Raw genomic sequence first — 24760 nt, 5'->3', positions numbered from 1 at the left:
GATGCCGTGTATGATTACACAAAGTGTGGGAGGGGTCTATTATCCCTGCTCTCTATCTCAGAACAACTGTGGTTTTGATGACATATTTCCTTTTACAGACAGTTTCCTGTTAACCAGGGCGTTGAATTTCCTCTTGTACACTCTCTTTTTCGCATTCATGCCACGGTGTTGTCTGCTTAAGTTCCCGTAACTGGCAGCAGCAGGCCACCATCAGGACCAACACTGAGCCAGGATCCAACCCATCCAGAGCCAGAAGGAGAGACATCCTCTGAAACATCCTGAAACATCCTCTCCTACCCCCCCGCCTCCTGCTGCATCTAGCATGCTGCCTCTCAGGATGTTGGGCCTTCTCATACTTATGCTTTTTCATTGTGGTGAGTGATAACGCTGCTCTACAGTGGTTGCATTTGGGTCTAAAACTTCATGTGTCCTGTTATGCTATGGATGGGCATAATATTGCTATACATTAAGATAGCGAGGTAATTGCTTGCTCTCTTCCACTTGCAGTAGCCTGTTCAACTTCCACGCGTTACCAGTGATGTTAACTAGAAAATACAAACTATGAAAAAAAGCATGCTATCGAACCAGTATACTTCCCAATGAAGTATATATATTTAAATATTTTATAAAATATTTAAATCCTCTCTCTGAGATAGGGAATTCAGCTATTTTCTGCCAAAAAAAAGTCTGTTAGGGATATCCAGACTTAAAGAAAGACAAAAGAGATGAAAATTGTCATGTCTGCATGTAGCCCTAGCTATTTTACAATGATAAAATCTTATTATCAAATAAACTACTTGCAGTTGTTTCAAATATACCATGTGGTTTTAAGCGGGAGGGGTAGGTGTTAAAAATTCAGTGGTAAAAAAAAAACTTCCCTGTGTGCAGACTGCACTGGTTGCCTATTTTTGCCGTGGGTGGGTGTGGTGGGTGGTGGTTCCATGTTTTTAAGTACAAAATATCATTAGAACAATTCAGCAGATCCACCATACTCTTTTTTGGTTTGCACAGGCAGTTCATGGCTTTTTTTCCCCTTCTATAATATACTTACGCATTTCCCTTTTTCATAACAGAATTCTATGGAAATCATGCACCTGAAATTTCATTTTTTTTCAGCTACTGTTCAGTAGAAGTAGAACACATAGGATCACAGTTACTTTTTAATGTTTGAAATTTTCATTTTCAAAAAACACCTGATACAGTGTATTTCTCAGTTATTAGGACCCACATTCATAAAGTGTCAATAAGAGTACCAGTCTGTGTTTATAATGGACAATGGTGCATGTTCATGTGACCAGACCAGTGAGGTTTTTGATTTTTCTTTTTCTTAAGGAGAGTGGGCAGCGTTTTTGACGATTACTGTGTAGAGAGACAAGCAAGTAGATGTAGAGATTGTGACAGCATGAGCTGCAATCCAACCCCATGCAGTTTTGAGTGCGTGATATGCATGTTAGCAGACGGATCCACCAGGGCACAGCATAGTCCATTTTTAAAGACCAATAAAAGCATCACTGTTTATGTGTCAACAGCTGCGGACAGCGTCTGCCCCCCTGAGTCCAACCCTCTCACCCTGGATCCTCCTGAAGTCATGGTAGAACATGGACAATCATTCCAGGTCAACTGCAGCACAACTCTTGATCATGAAATGATATTCTGGCGTGATGAAAATGGAATTATTGACGTGGAGGAGGACATGGAGTTTATCACCTTGATGGTGGCTAACATGTCAGACTGGGATGTACAGCCCCAGTGTAAAATCAAGATAGATGAAACTCACGAATGCAGCAAAGACCTCCTACTCACTATATACAGTAAGTGTCATTTTGCATGAATGGTATGAATGGGAAATAAGAGTGAACACAATAAAGTAACTCTATATCTACCATATTGACAGAGAATCCAGAGAGCGTCACCATGTTTCCTATCAACTATGCTCATCCTGTGGTGGAGGGGACACAGTACCAGATCCAGTGTGATATTATCAATGTTGCTCCTGTACAAAACCTCACTGTGAGGTGGTACCAAGGGAATAAAAACATCCATACAGACAGTTTCACCAACACGACCAAAAAACCAGTAAGTGAGTCTCCCATTCTGACGCTCAACCTCAGCAGAGAGGACAATGGAGCCCAGGTCAGATGTGAGGCACAACTGGACTTGGGACCACAGGAACCACAACTTCCTACTGTTTCATCTAAAACACAAACTCTTTTTGTGGAGTGTGAGTAGATCAACATTCTATTATTGTCAAATTTATGCCGAAAAGGCCAAGTATTTTGGCTCTAAAATGTAAGCATGTAAGCATGGTTTCTGTTTTCTTTATTGTGGGGAATTCATTACAATATTTGTATGTTGCAATGTTTATGTATCCAAGAGTCTCGTAATGCAGCTTGTGACACTGTGACTAATTTTTCCACTTCCAGATAAGCCGGTGGTTGAGTGCCAAAGCAAGTTCACTGGTAGAGAACATGATTTCAACCTGAGCATGGTGCCCTGCCAAGCTGATGGGAACCCTCCCGCTTCTGTTAAATGGTACCATAAAGGAAGACTAATTAATGCCTCACAGCCCTTGACCAGGATGGATTCAGGAGAGATTGAATTCACAGCCACCAATAGGATTGGCAGAGCTAATGCCACTATTGTTGTCACGGTGGAATGTGAGTAGCTGAGGATGTCGAGGACTTTAATTTTGTCTAAAATTTGATTTAAACTTCTTGTCACATTACAATTTCAAGTCAAATGCCCTGCAGTTCAGTGTAAATATCTGAATGATCAAAAAGCCTATTTGCCTCCTCAGATGCTCCTGAGTTCCACCAGCTGGAAAATGTCCCTGTCGTTGTGGCTAAGGGCAGTAATGTCTCACTGGGCTGTGAAGCTGATGGGAACCCTCCTCCTGAGATCCATTGGGCCTATGATGCAGCAGGACTTGATAAAGTGAATACTGCTGAGAACCAGAGTAATCTGAATATTACAGGAGTGACCAATGACACAACCTACTTCTGCATAGCCACCAATAAACTGAGGGTCATAAGTAAACCGATCTTTGTTCAAGTGGAAACGATCTCTACAGCAGCAAATTCAGTAGACATGGCCACTCCAGAGCCATCTGAGCCAAGAGGTACATCCCTGTGTCTTTTACATTAAATGCTTCTGTTTAGCCCAAGCTCTGGAATTTGTGCCACTAAAATCCAAAATGATCATATCAACTTTTGTCTGTTGTTGATGGCTTTCTTCTTACACAAGGATTGTACATCAAAATTAAGCTTCAATTTGACTGAATGTATTTATTCTTTTGCTTTTGGGTGCTAGCTTGCCCACTTGAGTTGATGCCTGCCAGACCAGTGGTGAGATATGGAGATCCAGCCTCAGTCAACTGCAGCACATCATCCACAGATCATGTGGGAATGGGCTGGGAGGCCGCAGATGGAGGCACAGAGTTTCAAGAAAATGTGACTTTCGTCATTTGGACAGTAAAACAACTGGAAGACTGGACCATGTCACCTAAATGCTACATTACTCTCCATGATAATTTCCAATGCTTAAAGACGCCTTTCATCACTCTTTATAGTAAGTAGAAATCTACAGTGCCACTTCATGTAAATGCACAATAAATAGGGAAGAGATGGTTTAGAGAATACCACAGCTGGGAATACCACAAATCCAAATGTGGTCATTTTATGTGGAAATGAAATGGAAGGTTAAAGTATACCCATACACTTATACACATACACATACATATACATATACATTTCTTATTCATAATTATAGTTCTAAGTTCAATCGCCTAACTTCATGCATTTCTTCTAATCTCTTTTGTTTACAGAGACTCCAGACACTATGTCAGTCTCCGCGGTGGGTCACGCTGGGCCGATGATGGAGAGGACAGAGTACCATCTGCAGTGTGACATCATCAATGTGGCTCCTGTGCAGAACCTCACAGTGCGGTGGTACCGAGGCAATGAAACCGTGAAGACAGAATTGATTAATGACACCAGAAGGAGATCGAGCAATGTGTCCTCTCATTTGACTGTCATTCCCACCGCCGATGACAACGGAGCAGAGTTCGGATGCGAGGCTCAGCTGTACCTCGGACCAGACGAACTGCAGCCTCACCCTACTGCGACCTCAGCACCTTACATCGCCTCCGTGCTCTGTGAGTTTTCCAGTCATCTATGTGTTACCATATGATTTTTACTCCATTTAGTCTCCATTTAGAGGTTGTGATGAACTGATGATGAGATGAAGTTTTCCTACTCGTTCCGCTTGCAGATAAGCCACTGATCCAAGCTTGTCCAAGCCATTACACTGGTGTGGAGCACAGTTTCACTCTGAGCATGGTGCCCTGTCAAGCTGATGGGAACCCTCCATCCACTGTTCAGTGGCACCATCAGGGGAGGCTGACCAATAAATCTATGCCGCTTACCAGGATGCACTCAGGAACGTATATATTTGAAGCCGTAAATACCATGGGCAGGACCAATACCTCCATTGACATCACAGTGGAATGTGAGTGTATCAGATCTGCTGAATTGTATACCGTGTTTCATTATCAGATAGACAAAATCATTAACGTCTTTCATGATGCCCAAATGCACTGTATCAAAGCGTCGATAAGTTGCTAAATTGTCTCTTGCCATAATATATTCTGATGGGTATTTTTGATGCAATCTTCACAGATGGCCCTGCATTTACCTGTGATGACCGCTATGAGGTTATAGAGAATGCTGAGCACCAAATTCAGTGTAAACCAGAGGGAAAACCTGAGCCTGTCATCACCTGGTTTAAAGATGGAAAAGAAGTGTCTTCCCCAGTGCGTTTGACAAAGAACGATAGTGGGAAATACTCACTTAAAGCAACCAACGCACATGGAGACGCTCAACACCTGCTATATGCTGATGTTTTGTGTAAGTTGTAACATTTGGAAATTACAAAATGGTCAACATATGCTATTTAGTGGACAGAATGAGTGAGATTTGTGACTAGGGTAAGTTTGACAGCATATTATTTCACACAACTGATGTCCTGATCTCAAATAATCTCATCTTTTCCTACGCAGATGCCCCTGAGTTCCAGCAAGGAAACGACACTGTGGAAGTGACCCAGGGCAGTATTGTGTCTCTGGTCTGCAGTGCTGAGGGCAACCCCCCTCCAAAGCTCCACTGGAACTACACCTCTGCACCAAATGTGAATGAGACCACTGGGGGGCGACAGAGGAACATCATCATCACAGGAGCCACGTCTACCAACACTGGGATTTACATCTGTGTTGCCACGAATAAAGTTGGGACTGTGACAAGATCCACCACACTGATTATGAAAGGTATTATTATTGACTCTGTGCAGAACACATTATGGAAACATTATAGACACTGAAGTAGTGACTGATGTTGCCATATTACATACATAGGTTGCATTTAAAAAAACAAAAAAAAAACATTCATCACATCAAGCATTGAGAAAATTAAGTTTGCTGTAATTTGTTCTCTCTTGTTTGCTTTACAGATAATACCACTGCAATCATTTGCGTGACAGTGACAATTCTATTGATCATTATCATCATTGTGATCACTTTGTGCTACTGCAAAAAAAAACATGGACAGTATGATTTTCTTCCTGTCCGCACCAGGGATGGTCCAAATATCCCTATGACTTCACAGTCTGCCTGATGTTAATTACTTGCTGAATAGGGAAGAAGAAAATTTGCCTTGGGATTGAGGATTCAGTCAGAGTTTACATTAATCTTGAACATGGATGTTGGTACATGGTCTGTAACCATAATTAGCACTGTATTTTTTCTTTAACTTGACTCAAGAACTGTTCCTAACTTTACACCACAAAAGACACAAAAAACTATGCTGCCTTTTTGCACAAAAGTGTTATCTAGTGCTGGGAGCTGAGGCAAATCCTGTAGAATATATAATTATGAAAAGCCTTTTGTCTTCCAGTAGCATAAAAATAGGCAAAGAGTTGTTTAGAACTGGTACGATTTTGTTGAACTGTGTCTGTTTTATAGTTTCATGCATATTGGATTTTAACCTGTGAGACTTGCAATTTATGTTTAATCAATGACCTTTATTAGGCTTTTGCTCTTAATCAGATAATTACTCAATATGTGCTTCATAAATTAAGTGATGTTATTGTATAATCCTAAATGTAGGCCTAATTTTAAAAATCATCTGCATTTTCCCTACTTTGTAGGCTACTCAGTCTTTGCTTTTGTAAACATGCATTCTATCTATCATACATTTTTATGGAAACTCTCAGTCAGAGAGGAGAGAGAGAACACAGCCAGAGCAAATTACTATATGGTTGTCATCTTTTCTGCTCTCCCAATGTAGCATTGATTATTATAATTGCTAAACCTTGCATTGTTAAATGAGTTGTATGTTTGGTAGGAGATGCCACACACTATACTCTAGTGCAGTTCAGCCTGCATTAGTGAAATAAAACAGAAATGTTTGTCCCTACATCTAATTTATCATAATAAATTAAATTAATAAATTGAATAAATTGGAAAAAGTGGCCAAGGATGACTGTGACAGTATCCTGGATGATTTTCTGTGGGGACAGGATACAGTTTTTTGTTCAGATCTACAATGATCTCCTACTAGTTCGGACGTAGAAGTTCAGACAAACAATTTATGACTTAACATAACTCATTCTCACATTCATTGTAAGTGGGGCAGCTCCAGGCTGAGTCTTAGTTCTGTGGTTTCCAGCTTTGGGGAAGAGTTATTCATATTCATAAATGCTAATTGGATTGTGAAAGGGGTATATGAATAACAGCATGTGAATTCTCAAATTGGGCAGTATCCTTAAGCATCGGTGTCAGTGTGATGGTATCTGCTTTTGAAGAATGTGATGTGATATGTGACATACTAAAATGTAGGTCACATATCACATCACATTCTTCATCCCAATGGAGAAATTCTCTTTTCACTTAACCCCCTTCATCAGGGAGGTCAGAGGTCAGCTGCAGCTGCATCTCAGAGCCTCTGGAGCTGGCAGGGATTCAGTGCCTTGCTCAAGGGCACTTCAGCAGGGCAGATGACTGCCTGTATTAGGGGCTTGAACGTGGGTCCGTCAAAGGATACAGTAGCAATACAGAATAAAAGAAAACTTTAAAACAACAAAAGAATGTAAGGATGTAACATAGTTGTCATGTGAGACGTTGTTGCTGCCAGTGCCAGTGTTATGTTCCTCTGCATGCCTTGGTGCACTGTCCCTTTAAGAATTAGGATTTGGGAGTGACGCGGATATGAAAGCTAGTTTATCCCTCTTTCCTTCGGTATGAAAAATATTTAGACAAACTAGACTAACGGCTGCCAGCCCAAGTTAATTAACTAATTATGATGCTGCTTTGCATTATTTCTTAAAGAAACCAAACACAGAGGGGCGTACTGGTTACGAATTATTTATCATCCCGGGATTATAGCGCCGTCCTCCCGAGTTGTTGGGATAACTTTGAAGAAGTTCTTTGTATTCGGGATAGACAGACAGCTCGGGCTACAAGTTGAACATGGACTGGGGCACGGAGCTTTGGGTGAGTCCACCAACTGGCTAGCTTAGTTAATACTTTATCGGGATAGCAATAATGCCGTTTCTTCAGCGGTGTTTGCTGAGAAAATGGGGCATACCTCTTTGGCTTTGAGGGATAAATGCGATGCACGTCTGGAGCAGTGAAAAGCTAGCTGCCCGCTTGTGTCATGAATGTTTTGAAAGGCAGCAGACGTTAGCTAATGAAAACGCGTCCATTATCGGACAGCTATTCAGTTGAAACCAGCGTTAGGTTAGCAAAAGCCCTTACCGACTTGTTGCATGTGGACAGTGATTCAAAGTTTATCTGGTTAACCTGCTTGGATCCAATAAATTGCTTAATGTTTTAGGGATCTTTGCTGTTGCATGTTTCCCCAGATCCTCCACTCCACCGTCAGTAGATGTATTTATAGATATAGGCAGTGGTGTAACTATGACCTGCATCACTATGCAAGCAACCATCATTATAAAGCAAAATCAGTTGCAGTTTACAATAAACATCAATTTATTTTATTTCCTTTGAAAGAACCTCATGTGGTTTACATCAGTTTGATACTATTTACTGTGATTTATGTCATGCTAAAAAGCTGGGTTTACCCCAATCTGCAAATAAATAGGTTATAGCTTTACCCTCCACTATATGCCTGCATATAAGTTATTTCCATACAGTAGGGTGTTTTACTGTTTACAGTTTTGGCTAAAACGCTCCCTGCTTCCATGGAGACGAATCCAGACGCTGCCCTTTGCCTTGATAACGGCTTCATCATGAAGTTTGAAGCCTTACCTGTCCACCTGAGTGGCATGACTCCTTATTCCACAAACAGTGCGTTGAATTCAAGAGGTCTCCATCCTGTAATGAAATGTGATCAGATTATTTGTTGGATCTACTTCTACAAATATAGGTTAACCAGGACAAAGTTTCTTTCTCAAACTGATGTCATTGTCATTTTCTAGTGATAAGAATTAATTGCGTTAACTCTGTTGATGTCTAAGGTGAGGGCTATTTACTACTCTGGGATACAGCGAAAACTCATGGCTATTACATTTGGTAATAAATCAAGGGGTTTTAAACTGTTGAGTAGCAGACTGCACGCCATATCCATTGAATATGGGTTTGGCTTTGGGGGCGTATGCAATGTTAAAACAGAGTTAAACATATGTGGAGAGCAGGCTTCTAGTGAGACTATCCAATATCTAAACAAACATTGTTTAAAAAGCAAACTACATAGCCTACTTATTACCTTGATGACTGCTACAGTTTATATGACAGTACACTGGTGATGTACACACACATGGAACCAGAATATGTAAATGGAGCATTGCAAAGAGGACGGGGAGGTTCTGACCTCATTACAGAGCCTCCCCCTAGGCCTCTTCCCCCTGTCCCCTTTCCATCCTCCGTGCCGGTGCAACAGCCTAATTAGTTTTGCCCTAATTTGATGGAGTCAGAAAAACATCCATACTCCAGTATTAATTTCAAGCGTTTTCAAATATAGGAATCTTTTCTGTTCACTTCAGAGGTAGTTTTCTCATTGCTTTCAGAGGTAGCCCTTTAGGCCGAGCCAGCACTCTGTCTTCACTAGGTGTCACACCAAAATGATTTCATTCTAAATTTCTTGACAAAGGTTTTGCACAATAAGAGTTTTTCCTTGTCTATATTAGCCTCTCCTGTCTCTAGAAGTTCTGGGCTAGACAAGGCCCAGCTAGCGTTATTGTTTTTTGGTAATGTTTGGCTAGGGACACATCCCGTGTGGCCAAGTCTGCTCTATGGCATCTGTCCCCTGCTCTCCTTGCCGTTAATCCAATGGCTATTTTAAGCCATGAGTTTTCAGTGTGCAAGATCAGTGCCTCGGCATTAGCCCTGATAGTGAGTGCTACTAGGCCAATCTTTTTCATCACTCAAAACCTGAGAACTGCAGTGTGACAGGTCTGGCTTGGCCAGGCCCTTAAGTTTATGGAAGTCAGGGTGACTCAGGGCAGAAACATCCACCCAGACCTTGTAGGTTAGTGACTTCTCAGGGTGACTCCTTTAGAAGTTATTTGGCATTCGGTAGATGCCAGTTTTTTCTCTGGTATTACTTGAAGTGTTGGAAGATGAAGGGTAGAGGACGCATGAGATGGGTGCCAGGTTTGGACAAGGCCATCAGGACTACAGTGCTGGGGCAGGGGGTATGAGTCTTTGATTACGCCGCCTATATCTGTGCCCTCAAGAATAACTTACAGAATAACTAATCTCTTCCTTGTTTTGAAGGTTTGTATGCTAATTCACAGGGCTGAACTAAAATGTTTATCTTACCAATCAAAAATGGAGGAGAGAAAGATGCATGTAATTTTCTAAAGGTAATCATACTTAAAAGTGTGAAGGCAGGGCAGGCGGGTTCAAGGCTGTCCCACCTCCCACCCAAATAGTAATGGAATAGCCAGAGTGCAAGCTGTTGTTTCAACCAGAAATGAGCCTTATTTTAATAAAAAGCACAACCAGTGGACATGTTTCTTGCAATTGCTATTCTGATCCCCTTTCTCTCCTTGTCTCTTTGTAGCATCCTCCCTCATATTTGATTGTCATGCCATTATCATGCTTCAAACAAGGATGTGTTGCTGCTGGAGAGAGCACACAATCTCACACAAATCATTTATGAAAAAGACAGTTAGGCACAAACCCAGTTGACGGGTCTATAAAGATGATTTTGACTGTGGCTACTGGCTATGATAAATTCTAGTGGTCTGGCAGCCTTTAGTGCTTGCCCGGTCCTAACCAGACTCTTGTCAAGTCTGGACAGCTACTTTGACAACTTTTAAGCCAGTAATAAGGAGGTTGGCTTTTTGTTCTGATTGGGGCATCCTTTTTTTGAATCAAGCAGTCACAATTCATATTTGAGATGAACCAATGCTACTTCTTTCCAGTGCTACTACTGGTACTGTTTCCGACTAGGTACAGAATTTGAATGTTTGCCAGTATTGAGTACCGAATTAATATAGATTAACTTTTTCTCTCTCTTAACTACAGAGTTGCTAATACAGTTGTCAATAATCCATTTGTATAAACGCACTCTAGGGTTCATTCTTATCCAACAATACTGCGCTCAAGCTGAGAAACATACATGGACACACAGGAAGCACTGGACATACAATTATTATTGCAGAAGAAATATAAATGCATAGCTGAGGTGACTCAATTGTGCCATACTACTTTTTTTTATTAACTTCAGTTTTCTTTGATTAACAGCTGCTTCACAATTGTTGCAACATTTTTGAATATTTAAACTCAAGTTTATTGCATGAGCTGGAATTAATCAGTTGATGTCAATGGATCTTTTACCAAAATACGGGATCTGCTGTAACAATCCCCTGTGCTATTAAAGTTGTAATCCACAAGCTTTTTTTTTTTTTTTTTTGCGACATCCTTGGTGATAAGCGAGAGATCACTTTGCAATCAAACAGTGTTGCCACTAGTGTGACGTATTTCCTCAGATTTTCTGTTAAGTTTGACTTTCTGTAGGTGGCACTCATCTAATTATTACTGAGTTCATCTATTTATTGCTGTTTTCTGGTATAAAATGCATCACTTCACCAGAGGGTTTTTCCTGTTGTCCCAAAATTTGTATCCCCTAAGGAACTTGTGGGGGAGATGCGCTTAATAAGTGACAAGTAGATATATAGCCCGACAACTTCCTTGTTGAATTGTTGAATCAATGGATGCTTGTGGTCTGAGATAATGTAAGACCACAAACAGGCGTGATCTCCATTCATTATGAGGCAGCTAGTAGGTTACTGTCAGTCGGCTACTTTCATTCTTTGTCATCTGGTGAAATGTTTTTATAATGTTGTTTTAACAGCAATAGGAAAACAATTCACAAAAAATGAAATGTTGTTTTCTTCACCGGTGTGAAATTGAGGTGGAGACACACTACCAGGGGAAACCCATTCTTTAGTTTTTTTGGCGTAACATTGGGAAACAGCTACCCAACACTGGGTGTTCAGAACACATGTAAAATCTTTCATGAACTGCTTATTGCTGAATCACTATTGTGTTATGTCAATCGGTGAAAGAGAAGGGCGAAACGCAAATTTATTTACATGAAAATGTCATCGATTATTACTTTTAAGAGTGAGGACCTGGGTAGAAACCTGGCTTGGATGTTGGAGGAAAGGGGATGGGTGAGAGTGGTTATGTCATGGGGGTCAAATGGGCACTTCCCATCACAGATGATTCATTGATCCATGACACATCAAGAAGACTCAACAGGAAGTTGAGTCCACGCCTGCTTTCAACACCGATCAGAACTAGACTCATCTACACTATGCCTCCCTGCACATAGGATTACACCTAGGCCACAACACCTCACCCAACAACTTCTAACCTCACCATCAATCTCAGCAATAAAAGGCTAAAGGTAACGCAGGCTACATCAGGAGCTGAGGACAGTATGACTACCTATTTCCACTACCATAGCTCTGCCATGATATGATACATAAACTCCTACCTCAGCCGTGAGATGGATTTCTATACTTTGGACCCCAAATGTTGTCATTTCTTTTCAGCCAGAGCCACTGACTGATATGTTCAGCCACCCCAGCTGCTCTTGTAACCTGTAAGCCCCGACCATGAATCCTTCACTCCTGGAGTAAACTGCCGGTGGATGTGGCTACAAATCCATAGCACTGGACCTCAACAGGGCACACCCTTTTCTTCAGCCTTGGCTGCTTTTTTAGCTTATCTGAGCTTCCTCCTTTCATATACTTCATCTGTCGCATGGTGCAGCGGGCTGTATAAAGTAAACAGGCCGCTGAGTGTTGGACCACAACACCACAGGTCAGGTCTTAAGCTGCTGTTTACTATCTCTGGTGCTTTAAGTTTCAACCCTATGTCCGCTCACATTTCCCAATCTCTAGCTTCCCCTAGCTTTCCTAACTTGTGATTACACAGATTATATATATTAGAAGAATTCATATATATCACAATATGGCTTAAGTATGCAAAATCACGTTAAATAATCAAATTGATACTCACTGCATTGAACTGCATGGTAATGGTAAGTGTGATGTCAAACAAAATTTTCAAATAATAAAGTTTTGAAATAAAAAAAATGCTTGTTATCATCAATTTAGACAACAGAATTGTGTATCAAGATATCAAAACGTCTTCATATCTTCACGATGTGATTCCACTGAAAGACGATAGATGATAATATTGAATTATTGCCCAGCCCTGCTTACAGTTAGTAGGCTAATTCTTTCCTGACTTGTTGTTTGCCTTCATGTACAAAGCCAGTTTAGGATTCGCCCTCTCTCAGTAGGTAGAGATTCATTTATATTCACTTACTCCCACTTGCTGCTGCCTTCAGCACTTGGCTATGCTGTCTTGTGTCATGTGTGTATACTATCAGTATATGTGTTGGTTGTTGCAGAAAACAGAAGTCTTTGCCTCGGCACTGGTTGAGGTTTTTGGGTGGCGGCAGCTCATCATATGTTTCTCCAATAATAGATCCAGTTTTTTGAACTGCTACTGTTGGCATTGAGATTATTTACCAACCAGTTGTAAATTTCTAGCTTTAAGTGGGATACGTGTGAGCAAAGTGATGCAAGGGAGGTCTTGCTTGCAGCTTATTTCAGTGTAGTCCTTTGTCACCATTTCTATTTGCAAGTCAAATGTGGGGGACGGACATTCTTCATCCAAGAAGGAAATCTATCTTTCACAAAACAACCAAAGGAAATTGGAAAATCTTTAGTGGTAGGTAGGCTATATTGACTAACATTGGCTCCGCTCCACAATTAATGACACTGAATTCAAACCCCAACACTTTGTATTCGTTGGGCCTTATTGCGGAGATAGATTGTAGGCCTTTGCCTTAACCTTTTGAATGTGGTCTGTAATTAGGCTAAGCGTTGTGTCATTCATTTGGGTTTTGTCTCTGTCTTTTGTTTTACCTGAAGGGTAAAGAACAGCATGGCCCAACTTGTCAGGAATCCCCGTTCAGAGATGCCCCCTCCTCAGTACTGTAAAAGTCAACACCAAAGAGAGCTTGGAGGAAGTGCTGTGAGTGGGGAGTGAGGGAGGATTGGCTCAGATATCATCTCTCTCACTCTCAACAGGCTTGTCTGAGCTTGAAGGTGTCATGAAGTACTCGGCCGGGCCAAATAAGGAACAAGAAAGAAAGAGACTACATAATACACCTCCTTCTTAGCATATAAAAGTATGTGGATGTCAGCAAATTTGAGATTGTATTCTGCCAGAGGTTTATGAATTCGAAGCTAGGCCCGAAAAATACTCACAGTACCGCAGGATATGAGGAGCACCTCCTGTTTCCTGCCCGAGAGTTGTGACCCCAGTTGTGACCCTGTGTCCCCTGACTGTCCTCTCTCTCTCTCTCTCTCTCTCTCTCTCTCTCTCTCTCTCTCTCTCTCTCTCTCTCTCTCTCTCTCTCTCTCTCTCTCTCTCTCTCTCTCTCTCTCTCTCTCTCTCTCTCTCTCTCTCTCTCTCTCTCTCTCTCGAGCAACAGGGTGCCCCATGATTTAATGCTAGGTGGAAATTGAGAGAAAACGGCTATGGTCAAGGAGTTGTGCACATGCAGAGAGCATTCATGGAATGCAAAACGCAGGACCAAATGAAACCTCAGTGTGTTTAGTTTATTACCGTGCATTCAGGATTCTCTTAGATGACCTCAGACTCAACCAGAGGAACATCCCCAGTTATTATCTAGTAGTTAACATATGTTCCATATCCAGCACTGTGTAGACCTAACATCTTTTCCTTGTTTGTCTCTCTTGAACTCCTTCCCCCAGGACCAATATGACATCATTGAGAAGCACACACAGTCTGGCCTGGAGCTGGTGGAGAAGTATGTGAAATTTGTGAAGGAGAGGACAGAGATAGAACAAAACTATGCCAAGCAACTGAGGTAGGTCTCATTCCTGTCATGGTTCTCCTGTATAAACTGAATCAAATGCTTTCTTGTGTGTGTGTGTGTGTGTGTGTGTGTGTGTCTCAAAGCAACTCATTTCTGTGTGTGTTTGCATGGGCTCATGTTAAAAGGCTGTTTATGAAATGTATGTAGGGTCTTATGACTACTTTGGGACAGAATTGAACTTGTCTCTGAGACACTGGCCTCATTCTCCAGCTGCAGTTCTCTCTCTCTCTCTCTCTCTCTCTCTCCCTCTCTCTGTCTCTCTCCCTCTCTCTGTCTCTCTCCCACATCTGTTTAGTGCTGAGCTTTGCTAGAGAGGAAGTGGGAGTAGACTGGCACATGATAGACAGGATGTGGTCAGATGGAGAGTGAAAGAAGGAGGAACAGGAGAAGAGGAGCTATTTTAATATGGCCATGCTGGACTGTTTTGTTTTGAATCCTATCGTATAAAAAAGCCAGTGGTTGCATGAGAATGGTTTTGTGAGCTGTCTTCATCTGTCATCCATCTTGACCCCCATGTCCCGCAGAGCGTTAATAAAGTATCTGTCTGTCTACGCATCCATCTGATCCTCTTTCATTGTCCACAGGAACCTGTCAAAGAAATATAACCTAAAACGAGGCAACAAAGATGAACCTGAGTGCAGGTGAGCCATTGTGGGCTTGAGTGCAAACTTTCCTCTTAACACTTAAAAAGTTGGCAACATTGAGAAGGCTGGAGCTATTTTAAGCCTCCAGTAACTGCATTTTTGCTTCAAGGAAATATATTTAGCTGCGCAGCAATGTGAGCCAAAATTCTGCTTATTGGACCAAATTGTATTTGTTGCCTGGCACCATTAACTTTTTGAACAATCTATCAGGCTTTGCTGATTTCAGTGGGTCTGTCTGTGTTACACAGACAGACCCACTGAAATCAGCGGGTCTGTCTGTGTTACACACTATGGATGAATAAAGGAGGAAAAGAGACCTGAACTGACATTAATAGAACATTTTGAATGGTGTCATTATTGGTGTCATCCATGCCAGAGTGTGGGGCCGTAGTGGGAGCCATGTAAATGCCCCTAGAAGGAAGCAGGAATAAGGAAGTCATGAGCTTCTTATCATTGCTTGGTCCAACACTGACTTCTCTCTGAGCCTGTGTATGTAACCTCTTATCAGTTGCCCCATCCATTGTGTCTCTCATTTCTGCACCCTTTCCTCTCCCCTCCTCTCCTCTTATAAAGTAGGTTCTCCAGCTTTCAGTCTTTCTTGGACATCCTGAATGAGATGAACGACTACGCGGGGCAGAGGGAGCTGATCGCTGAGAACATGATGATGAACATCTGCATCGATCTCACCAAGTACCTGCAGGAACTCAAGCAGGAACGGAAGACGGTGAGCCAGATTGGGAGGGAGGGCAGGGGTGAACTAGGTTCAGGCCGGGTGAAGTCCGTCTGTAAGACAGCACACAATGCTGAGGGGGAGTGTGACGGGTGGGAGGAGTGGAGATGTGGAAGTCCCACTGTTGTGGCAGGAAGGAAGCCTTACTCTGTCTCTTGGGGGAGGGATGGTCACAGTAGTGGTGTGTCATTTCTCTGTGAGGAATGCTTTGGCCGCGTCCCGTTGGAATGCAGAACGCTGCAGCCGTGTACGGACTCTCACTGCAGACGTGATGTCTCAAACAGACACAGTGGTATTTGTTTTCTTGTCTATTTTGTTTTGTGGCCTATGGAGGTCATTGTTTATTCTGTCCCCTCGCCCATTGACTGCCTGACTTAAGTAGTGTCTGCCACTATGCATCGCTGTCTTTCTCTGTCATCTGACCCCCCCTCCCTCCTCCTTACTCTGTCTCTATTTTTATGCCTGTCTGCAGTATCTGTCGGAGGCCAAGAAAGCCCAGCAGAGTTTGGAGAGCACATATAAGCAGCTTGACAACGTAAGTTTAGTCTTAGATATTTAGGTTTGAAAGATTGAAAGATTATCCTAAAAAAGAGGATAGCATGCTTAAAGTACCATGACTACATTTTCTATTGTAATAACTAAAGCTATCATTTATTTTAGTGTCCCTGTCTGCCCTTAGGTTGGGTGCATTGTTAATGGGTAGAAAAGATTCACTGTCAGTGAATGGCTGCACATTCAGTGTGTTTGGTCAGGTGGCTGTATTTGTCTATAGTAAAAACAGATGGGAGTGGAAACGAGGAAAAGAAAACCAACATGTATCCAGTGCTTAAAAAAATCTACCACATTGCAACCCTGCTGTACACTTCCCCACTTTAGTATCATAAATCCAAGTCATATTTAGTGACGATTAGAGCTCTTACAGTCCCAAGGCCCCAAACCTCCCCTATCCATCTTTTTAGAAAGACAGTGAAAAACGTTCTGCTCAAAATAGTAGAACCTCTTCATATTTCATTCAGACAATGGCCTCACAGCGCAGTATAGGTTGGATGAACCGAAGTGAACATGGGCTCTCTCTCTCTCTCTCTCTCTGTCTCTCTCTCTCTCTCTCTCTCTCTCTCTCTCTCTCTCTCTCTCTCTCTCTCCCTCTCCCTGCAAACCAGAGTAAAAAGCGCTTTGAGAGGGAATGGCGAGAAGCAGAGCGTGCAGCACAGTATGCAGAGAAAACCGATCAAGACATCAATGCCACAAAGGCAGATGTTGAAAAGGTAACACTCATGGGGAAAAATCAACATTACAAACACTTGCCTGTTTGACACCATCACCAGTAGAATCAGATCCACCTGGTTAAGCTGTATTTGCTCTGTATGTGGGTCTAGGCCAAACAGCAGGCTCACATGAGAGCACACGTGGCGGAGGAGTGTAAGAACGACTACGCTGCACAGCTCCAGAAGTACAACAAGGAGCAGAACCAATTCTATTTTAATGATATGCCACTCATTTTCAACGTAAGTGAAATACCTGCAACTTGGTGTTATCTCTCCCCACATAGAGAACCTTTAAGTTGTTTCAATCTCGTACTGTGATAACTGTAGCAATGTCTGAGCGACTGCTGTTGTGTGTTCTCTAGAAATTGCAGGACATGGACGAGAAGCGAGTAAGGAAGTTGGCAGAGGGCTACATCTTGTTCTCAGACACAGAGAAGCACGTGATGCCCATCATTGGCAAGTGCCTGGAGGGCGTTACTAAAGCCGGCACTAATGTTAATGAAAGGAATGTGAGTTGGTCAAAACAAATACTACACAACATAGATACTAACATACAGTATGGCTAAGGCTTCATGCAGCACATTTGTTTTAGTTGTAGATATCTCAGTCCAATGAAAATATTTTGTAACTGTTTCGTTGCTCTTATCCATGTTTCCATCTAATGCAGGACTCCATGGCTGTAATAGAGCAGAACAAGTCAGGCTTTGAGCGTCCTGGGGACCTGGAGTTTGAGGACTACAGTCAGGGCATCAACCGGGCCTCCTCTGACAGCAGCCTGGGCACTCCCAAAGGCCCCATGGACCTTCTGGGAAAGAACAGGAGCAAAAACTTCTGGCTGTTCAGCAAGAAGAGTAAGGTAGGGCCCTCCACGGTAGCAGAGCACCACAGGCTAGTTTAGTCTTCTGATATGGCCTCGCACTGACAGAGGAGATGTTGTTTTGCATCGCGCAAATTGTGTAATGAATGCCTAAGCAACCCCCTCCATCAATGGTAGACAAGAGCAGATTTGAAAATCGATGAGCAGTCAGTCAGATTAGCGTCTGACTCCTTGCAGGGTAGTGTGAGTCAGTTGTGAGGCAGCGTGTCTGAGCTAAGGAGCCAGCAGTCAGAGCCCAGGAAATCCCCTCTACTGAGAGCCGTCATGATGGACCTGTGGCTGTGGCTACATACACACATGCCTCCTTCTCATCTCTAAAGCTCAGTATAATGCATGAGCCTCTCTCTCATTAGTGCACATTCAGACACGCAGACACACACTTCTAGAACAGGTCAATTGCATGACTCTGTCCCTGGCTGTGAGTGAATAAGCCTTGCCCCCCACCCCCCTCTCTCTCTGCAGCGTGGTTTCCAATAGGTCAACAGGCAGTCAGCATTCTGCTGTGCTTGTGCTTTCATCAGCACGGGGCACAAACAACATTGAATTTTCCTCTACAGGCATCCACAAACACACTGCTTCCATTATACTGCCCAGAACCTAGTATTATGTCTCGCATCACAATAAAATCTTTGTACCAACTATTGGGGATGACACCAGGTTTGACAGGTCAGAAAAACTGGCTTGGGTCCAATCCAATCAGACATTCATGTTGTAGATGTTATCATTGACTTTGCTCTATTTGCTCGTGAACCCCTGTTTGGGTCAAGAGTTTCACCACATTGGAGATTGTGGATCATATCTCAAAGGAACATTATCTTGCTAAACCGGCGATATGAGTGGCTGACCACTAACTAGCTAACTGCCTCCCTCCTCCTGTCCCACCCCCGGCACTAAATGATCCCTTCTTTCTTCCCTGCAGTGTTCCCTTGTTTCAGCGCCTTTCCTGTTTCTGCATGTCTTACTGGCTGTGCTCTTCTGTGCGCTCTCCTCTCCTGTGTATGTGTGTGGCGCACTGCTCTGTGTCATCGGTCATGCTCTCCCAATTAGGCTTGTAGCTGTATGAATAGGGGGGCTGAATATTGGAGCTGTATCCTGTATCGGCCTGGGTGAGCTTTTGGTTTACGTTGGCCCATTCCGGCCCCTCAACGATCCCGTTTCTAACTGCTCTCCTATACTTAGATCCCCATAACTCCAAAGAAAAGTAGAACCTTCCCAGTAGATGTGCACATAATGATAGTCCTGTACTTCCACCCCTGAGTTTTTACACAAGGGAACTTGTTGTAGGGCGGTTTCAGACTGCCATAGTTATCTAAAGTATTGAAGACTAGAAGGTATCAGCTGTCTGTGTAATTTAGCTAATAGATCCCACCCCTCCCTCTCCACGTAGTCATTCAGCTGACACTGATGGATTAGCCAACCAGAACACAGTAGTTCACTGCAGCATGTTTTTAATTTTACCTCCTTCCAAGAGGTCACACAGGGCATATTTCCTCAAGCCCATAAAATCTGTGTGCGCAGTTCCACTGCAGTAATTGAACAAGGCTATTTATAATAACCTACATTACTCCTCTGCCAATTGAATTCCTATTGATCTTTTATTTATATAGGTCGGGCTGGGAGGGAAGTGTAGGGTCATGGACTGTGAAAGAACTGTAAACTATGTACATGATTTTTCACACGGCATCTTAATGATTCAGGTGGCTGATTGGGCTTAACCAATGAAACAATGCATTGGTTAAGTCTGATCTGCCCCGCCCCTGTTCCTCACTGAGGCTCGGTCTACCCATCATCCTGGCTTGTGTTGGACTGCAGGTGTTGGGCTGCTGTGGCACTGGTGTGGGAACTGTGGTCTGGTGCTGTGTTTTGTTTGTGTGTGTGTTTGCTCATGAGAGCGAGAGAAACAGATTTGTGTGTGTGTGTGTGTGTGTGTGTTGTCATGCTCTCTGGGCTCCTGTGCTGGGTTTGCTCCAGTGTTGTCTTCCTGGCTGTGTGGTGTGCTTTAAGGTGTTGACGGTGTCTTTTTCTTTCCCTTGTCACCTTGTTTTTGTCCCCCCCCCCCGCCCCGTTTTCCCTCTCTCCCCATCCATCTGTCCCTCTGTCCCTCTGTCCCTCTGTTCCTCTCTCCCCCTCCTGTCCCTTTTGCCAACCCACCCCTGCACACCTCAATCCTTGGGTGTCGGTAACCGGTCTCGCCCCCCCACCTCAGCTCTCTCCCTCCACGCTCCCTCCTTTCTCTACACCCCCCGCCCCCTCGCCTGCTAACGGACCCTCTTCCCCCAAGTTTGGCCGGGACCCCCTGTCGTACTGTTTGAAGGAGATCAATAAGACAGTCAAACCCAGAATCTCTTCCTTCCGGACCCTCCGGAGATCGGTGAGTCATCAAGGTCAGAGGTGATGGGTCAGATGCCGGGAGACCTCCGCCCATCCTGGTTGGCGCATCATCCTGTTTTCTTACCTCTGCAGGAATGACTGAGTTCTTCAAATGAATGAGACTATAAATTCTCACGTGTGCAGTATAGATGTCACAGCTCAGAACCCCTCTATCACTACTTAAAATGTTTATAGAACGCACTGTTTTTTTTTTTACATGGCACGTATTATAAACATATAATGCTCACCATTTTAGGGTGGAAACCAAGAACCATTTCTAAGGATATCATGATATATTTTACTGTACACATACTGTTTCTTTCTCCCTCAGAAGTTTACCCCAGAGAGGACCACGGTAATATTGACAACATGGCTGGTGTGGGGGTGTTAATGGGGTGTCACACATAAATGGCCACCTTTCCTTTACTACAGGTAGCTTAGTCTCAGTATCATCAGCCCAGTGCTCTCCCGCCCCCACAAATCTGTGTTGGTGTTTCTGTGCTTTAGTTTTAGTAACCAACATGCAGCATCCAGCTTCATACTATGTGGCAGAAGGCCTGTCCTCCCGAGTTTGTATTGAAGAGGTGGCCACCTGGTGGTGGAGGAAGGGAGGAATGCTTGATAGCACAGCAGGAAATTTAGAACCCACTTTTGAATTGATTGTCATAATCGTTTCTACACTTTCTTGGGTAAACTTTGGCACTATTTCCATCAGAGACTTCATTTCTTGAACTTTCTGAAAAATTCTGACTAGAAAATTATTGGGGTGTACTGAATTACATGGTACTTGTCAGTTTCACGGGTGAAAAAGTGCTGGTTTTGTGTTCAGCTCACTGTTATAAATCACTGTCATTGCATTAATTTAAAACACAACAAATGTGTCATAAGGAGATTTGAGACTGATGTTTTGTCAGTTGAACACCCTTGAGCTGAACCCAAACCGCCGGCCTTGATTTCCTCTTGAGGTGTGTGTTTTGCTACCATGGTTACTGGTGACATGAAACTGTTCTAGTGTGAGACCGAGTTCAGTGTTAACCCTCCATTCCTGTGAACTCTCACAGCCCACAGTGACGGAGGACTTTGCCCATCTACCACCGGAACAGCGCAGGAAGAGGTTACAACAGAAACTAGAAGAAATTGGCAAAGAGCTGCAGAAGGAAGTGGATCAAAGGTGTGTGTGTGTGTGTGTGTGCGTTTGTGTGGGTACCCTGTTGCGTATTAATAACTATCTCTGTTACAACCACTCTGGTGGGAGTGTGAATGTAATATTTATGCAGTGCACATCAGTGTGTATAACTCGGTAGCGTCTGTGTGCAAGTGTTTGAATTGTTTACCCAGCCCTGGGCTCTGCAGGGAACCGATTTCTACACTCTCATTCCCTCTCCCTCCTCTCTCACTCTGCCCCCCCCCTCTCTCTAGTGAGGCCCTGGGGAAGATGAAGGATGTTTATGAGAAAAACCCTCAAATGGGAGACCCTGCCAGTCTGGCCTCTCAAATCAGCCAGACATCCCAGAACATAGAGCGGCTCAGGGGAGAGCTCAGCAAGTATGAGGTCAGGACCCCTTTTTTTGACCTAACATATTATGAGGAAATTTGGGACCTTTGTTTGTCCTAACATGTTATAAGATAATCAGGCCTCTGTTGTTCCAACTCCCATATTATGAGGTAATAAGGCCCTCTGTTGTTCCAACTACCATATATGAGGTAATAAAGCCCTCTGTTGTTCCAACTACCATATATGAGGTAATAAGGCCCTCTGTTGTTCCAGCTAACATATTATGAGGTAATAAGGAACTCTGTTCTTCCAGCTACCACATTATGAGGTAATCAGGACCAATGTTGTTCCATCTAACATATTATGAGGTAATAAGGCCCTCTGTTGTTCCAACTTACATATTATGAGGTGATCAGGCCCTCCATCATCCTACCATATTATGAGTTCATCAGGCCCTCCAATGTTCGATCCAACATATTTATTTACAATAAACTCACAATAAACAGCGATACAGATGTCGATCTCTTTCTCTTCTCTCTTTGCTTCTCTCATGTAGACTTGGCTGGCTGAGGCAGGGGGTCGAGGAGATACGTTGCGGTACAGAACTCACACATTCAACAACAACGGAGCTCACGATGTATACAGGTAACACTGAATGCCGCTGATGTGTCGCCCTTGACTAATGGTATGTGCGACACAATGAAGTGGTGTCTGTTTTGTATGGGAAAACCACCTAACCATTTTCTCTCCAGCCCTGATGGAGCCCACTCCGATGAAAGCACTCCTGATGCCTCGCAAGCCATTTACGCTGAGTTTGACGATGACTTTGAGGAGGAAGAACTGACTGCTCCCATTGGCAAATGCACAGCCATGTACAACTTTCCTGGTACGTCTTAAGTAGGCTGTTAAGTGTTCCTCTTCTCATTTAATTTTTCTCATTCAGAAACTGGCATGGGGATATTTGCTGCCATTTAGTCCTTCCTTTCCCACCCAGGTGCCAGTGAAGGGACCATCGCTATGCAGGAGGGGGAGGTGCTGGCGGTGGTAGAGGAGGACAAAGGGGACGGTTGGACCCGCGTCCGCAGGAACAATGGAGATGAAGGCTACATTCCCACCTCTTATGTCACCATCACCCTCAACAAGTGACAGCCACATGAGGAAATAAACAAGAACAAGAACAGATGCTCACTTCAGAATACTGCGCGCAGCTCTCCCCATGGGACCAATCATAAAGAAGCCACAGCACTAAGGGTGGGACCACTGGTGTATCCAGGAGAGGATCCAAATGAAGTGCTTTGATTTCTTCATAGAGATGTGCTCACGTTTTTTGCAACCATATGGGCAGAGAAATGGTGCTAACAGTATGTTCCTCATGGCTTACAAAACTACACTGAGTCATTATAATCCCAGTTACCTAAGACACCTAAACCACACGTTTATATTACTTTTTGATATTATATCACAGTGCTTTTGTGGTTGTGGTTAATTAGAGTTGCAGGATTGTGGATGGATCTGAGGCACCATCGTGGTACAAGGGCTTGACTTGTGCCACAGCCCAATAAGGCGTTGGCTTCTGAATGTGAGAGGAGGAGGAGACGGAGGACGAAGAAGAGTGCTGCTGCCAGCTCTACACTGGGTGTTAATTCCAGTAAGGCTTAGGAGAAAGTTACCTCACCTGTTCACTTTTCTTCACTAAAAACTGACCTGCTCTGCCGCTCTGACCCATGGCAATTGAACACAGAATATTTGATCAAATGCAAGTCTCAGTTGTCTCAAGTGTGTCAACTTCCAGCTTTAACAACGCTTTGGGCGATCTGTGGCACGGTCACAGTCGCACTGCTCATATTCGGAGCTAAGACCTTGAGTGCTCACTGATTTGGGAATGAGTGAGTGTGGGAGAATGCTTTGTTCTGAATTTTCATGCCGTCTGTGAGGCCAAAGGTATTGACAGCACTGCGATCATGGTAGGTCCCATACACACAACAGTAATAACACTTAAGTGGTCAGACAATCACAGCCATATTGTCACCATAGTTCAACTTCAAAGCATTAACCGTCGACAAGGATGTGGCTCTTGTTTTCTAATAGTTAATAATCTCAAATTTGTACTGAAAAAACATAATTTATTAAGAACGTGTAAGTTGCTATAAATAAGAATTTCAAGTTTAACAGAAATTCTAGTTTGTTTTAAGGATGCTCTCACATTGTTTTTTCCCTTGCACACACAGTGGACCGTCTGTAGCCACAATAGGGAGTAAATAATACAGACATAAAATGTGCTACATTAAGACTATCGTATTTATGTAATAAATAATATATATTTTAGCTATCACAACACCACTATTGTCTTATTAGCCTTTTAACCATTCAAATAAAGATTGTTACATTGTGAACAGAGAACCTAAAGTCTCTTGTGATACGGTTGTTTTCATTTTGTTTGGATTTATTTCCCACCTTCTCGTGTTGATCCACGTCTTCTTTTACATTGTTTTTGAGCCAGACAGAAGGATTAGTCCTCATGTAACTGACTCGTGTGTCTTGGTGCCTTTCTGGTTAAAAGCATTGTGTATATACCATATTTGCATATAAATCTTCTGTTTTCAAGACTAAATAAATGTAAAGCACATTTCAAAGTTGGAAGTTGGTTGTGTTATTTCTGATGGACACCTACTGTGAGATAGCCTTTAAGTCTTCCATACAGTTTTAGAGGTCTTAAAATGCTATGGTTTGATGAGATCAGCCCATTCACATGAAGCAGCTCTTTGAATGAGTTTCTTTCTTTTTTTTTCTTTTGCCATTTTTACATTCATTTTAGTGGCAAAATTGGTCTCAACGTTTCTTTGTAATTGGCATTAGATTTTAAAGTTACATTTTTTAAGTCTCAGATTTAGCCAGATGAACTGCAGACATCCTGAAGACTGTAACAGCACATACA

The 24760-nt window shown here is 43.0% G+C and overlaps 2 protein-coding genes across 7 annotated transcripts; both read left to right on the top strand.

Moving 5' to 3' along the window:
- Positions 1-144: 144 nt before the first annotated feature.
- LOC139928231 (intercellular adhesion molecule 5) lies at positions 145-6467 on the top strand. Its single transcript, XM_071920687.2, has 11 exons — positions 145-374; positions 1530-1811; positions 1895-2221; positions 2424-2657; positions 2798-3118; positions 3310-3567; positions 3824-4153; positions 4270-4506; positions 4677-4904; positions 5057-5320; positions 5503-6467. The coding sequence occupies exons 1-11, from the start codon at positions 323-325 to the stop codon at positions 5664-5666; spliced, it is 2697 nt and encodes an 898-aa protein (XP_071776788.2). The 5' UTR covers positions 145-322; the 3' UTR covers positions 5667-6467.
- Positions 6468-6654: 187 nt separating this feature from the next.
- Positions 6655-24458, top strand: trip10a (thyroid hormone receptor interactor 10a). Of its 6 annotated transcripts, none has more exons than XM_071920644.2 (15): positions 6655-7543; positions 14320-14435; positions 15029-15085; positions 15665-15812; positions 16291-16353; positions 16979-17083; positions 17195-17323; positions 17446-17592; positions 17751-17939; positions 20167-20331; positions 21392-21501; positions 21750-21882; positions 22382-22470; positions 22578-22711; positions 22820-24458. In XM_071920644.2, the coding sequence occupies exons 1-15, from the start codon at positions 7520-7522 to the stop codon at positions 22969-22971; spliced, it is 1761 nt and encodes a 586-aa protein (XP_071776745.1). In that variant the 5' UTR covers positions 6655-7519; the 3' UTR covers positions 22972-24458. The 6 variants fall into 6 exon arrangements, with proteins under 6 accessions (XP_071776745.1, XP_071776746.1, XP_071776743.1 ...); XM_071920645.2 differs by lacking the exon at positions 20167-20331 and adding an exon at positions 20662-20685 and having other exon boundaries at positions 15662-15812; XM_071920642.2 differs by having other exon boundaries at positions 15662-15812.
- Positions 24459-24760: the final 302 nt, after the last annotated feature.

This window comes from Centroberyx gerrardi, chromosome 7 (assembly GCF_048128805.1).
Source record: "Centroberyx gerrardi isolate f3 chromosome 7, fCenGer3.hap1.cur.20231027, whole genome shotgun sequence".
NCBI classification, from domain to species: Eukaryota; Metazoa; Chordata; class Actinopteri; order Beryciformes; family Berycidae; genus Centroberyx; species Centroberyx gerrardi.
This window is presented reverse-complemented; position numbering and strand designations above follow the sequence as displayed.

What these genes read in the sequence shown, in the direction of transcription:
- LOC139928231 (XM_071920687.2), top strand. Translation starts at nt 323, where the DNA reads ATGCTGCCTCTCAGGATGTTGGGCCTTCTCATACTTATGCTTTTTCAT. An exon ending in ACTTATGCTTTTTCATTGTG is followed by an intron (nt 375 to 1,529) that starts GTGAGTGATAAC and finishes ATGTGTCAACAG; the next exon opens with CTGCGGACAGCGTCTGCCCC. An exon ending in CATTGACATCACAGTGGAAT is followed by an intron (nt 4,507 to 4,676) that starts GTGAGTGTATCA and finishes CAATCTTCACAG; the next exon opens with ATGGCCCTGCATTTACCTGT.
- trip10a (XM_071920642.2), top strand. Translation starts at nt 7,520, where the DNA reads ATGGACTGGGGCACGGAGCTTTGG. An exon ending in CAAAGGCAGATGTTGAAAAG is followed by an intron (nt 17,084 to 17,194) that starts GTAACACTCATG and finishes ATGTGGGTCTAG; the next exon opens with GCCAAACAGCAGGCTCACAT. An exon ending in CAGAAGGAAGTGGATCAAAG is followed by an intron (nt 21,502 to 21,749) that starts GTGTGTGTGTGT and finishes CCCTCTCTCTAG; the next exon opens with TGAGGCCCTGGGGAAGATGA.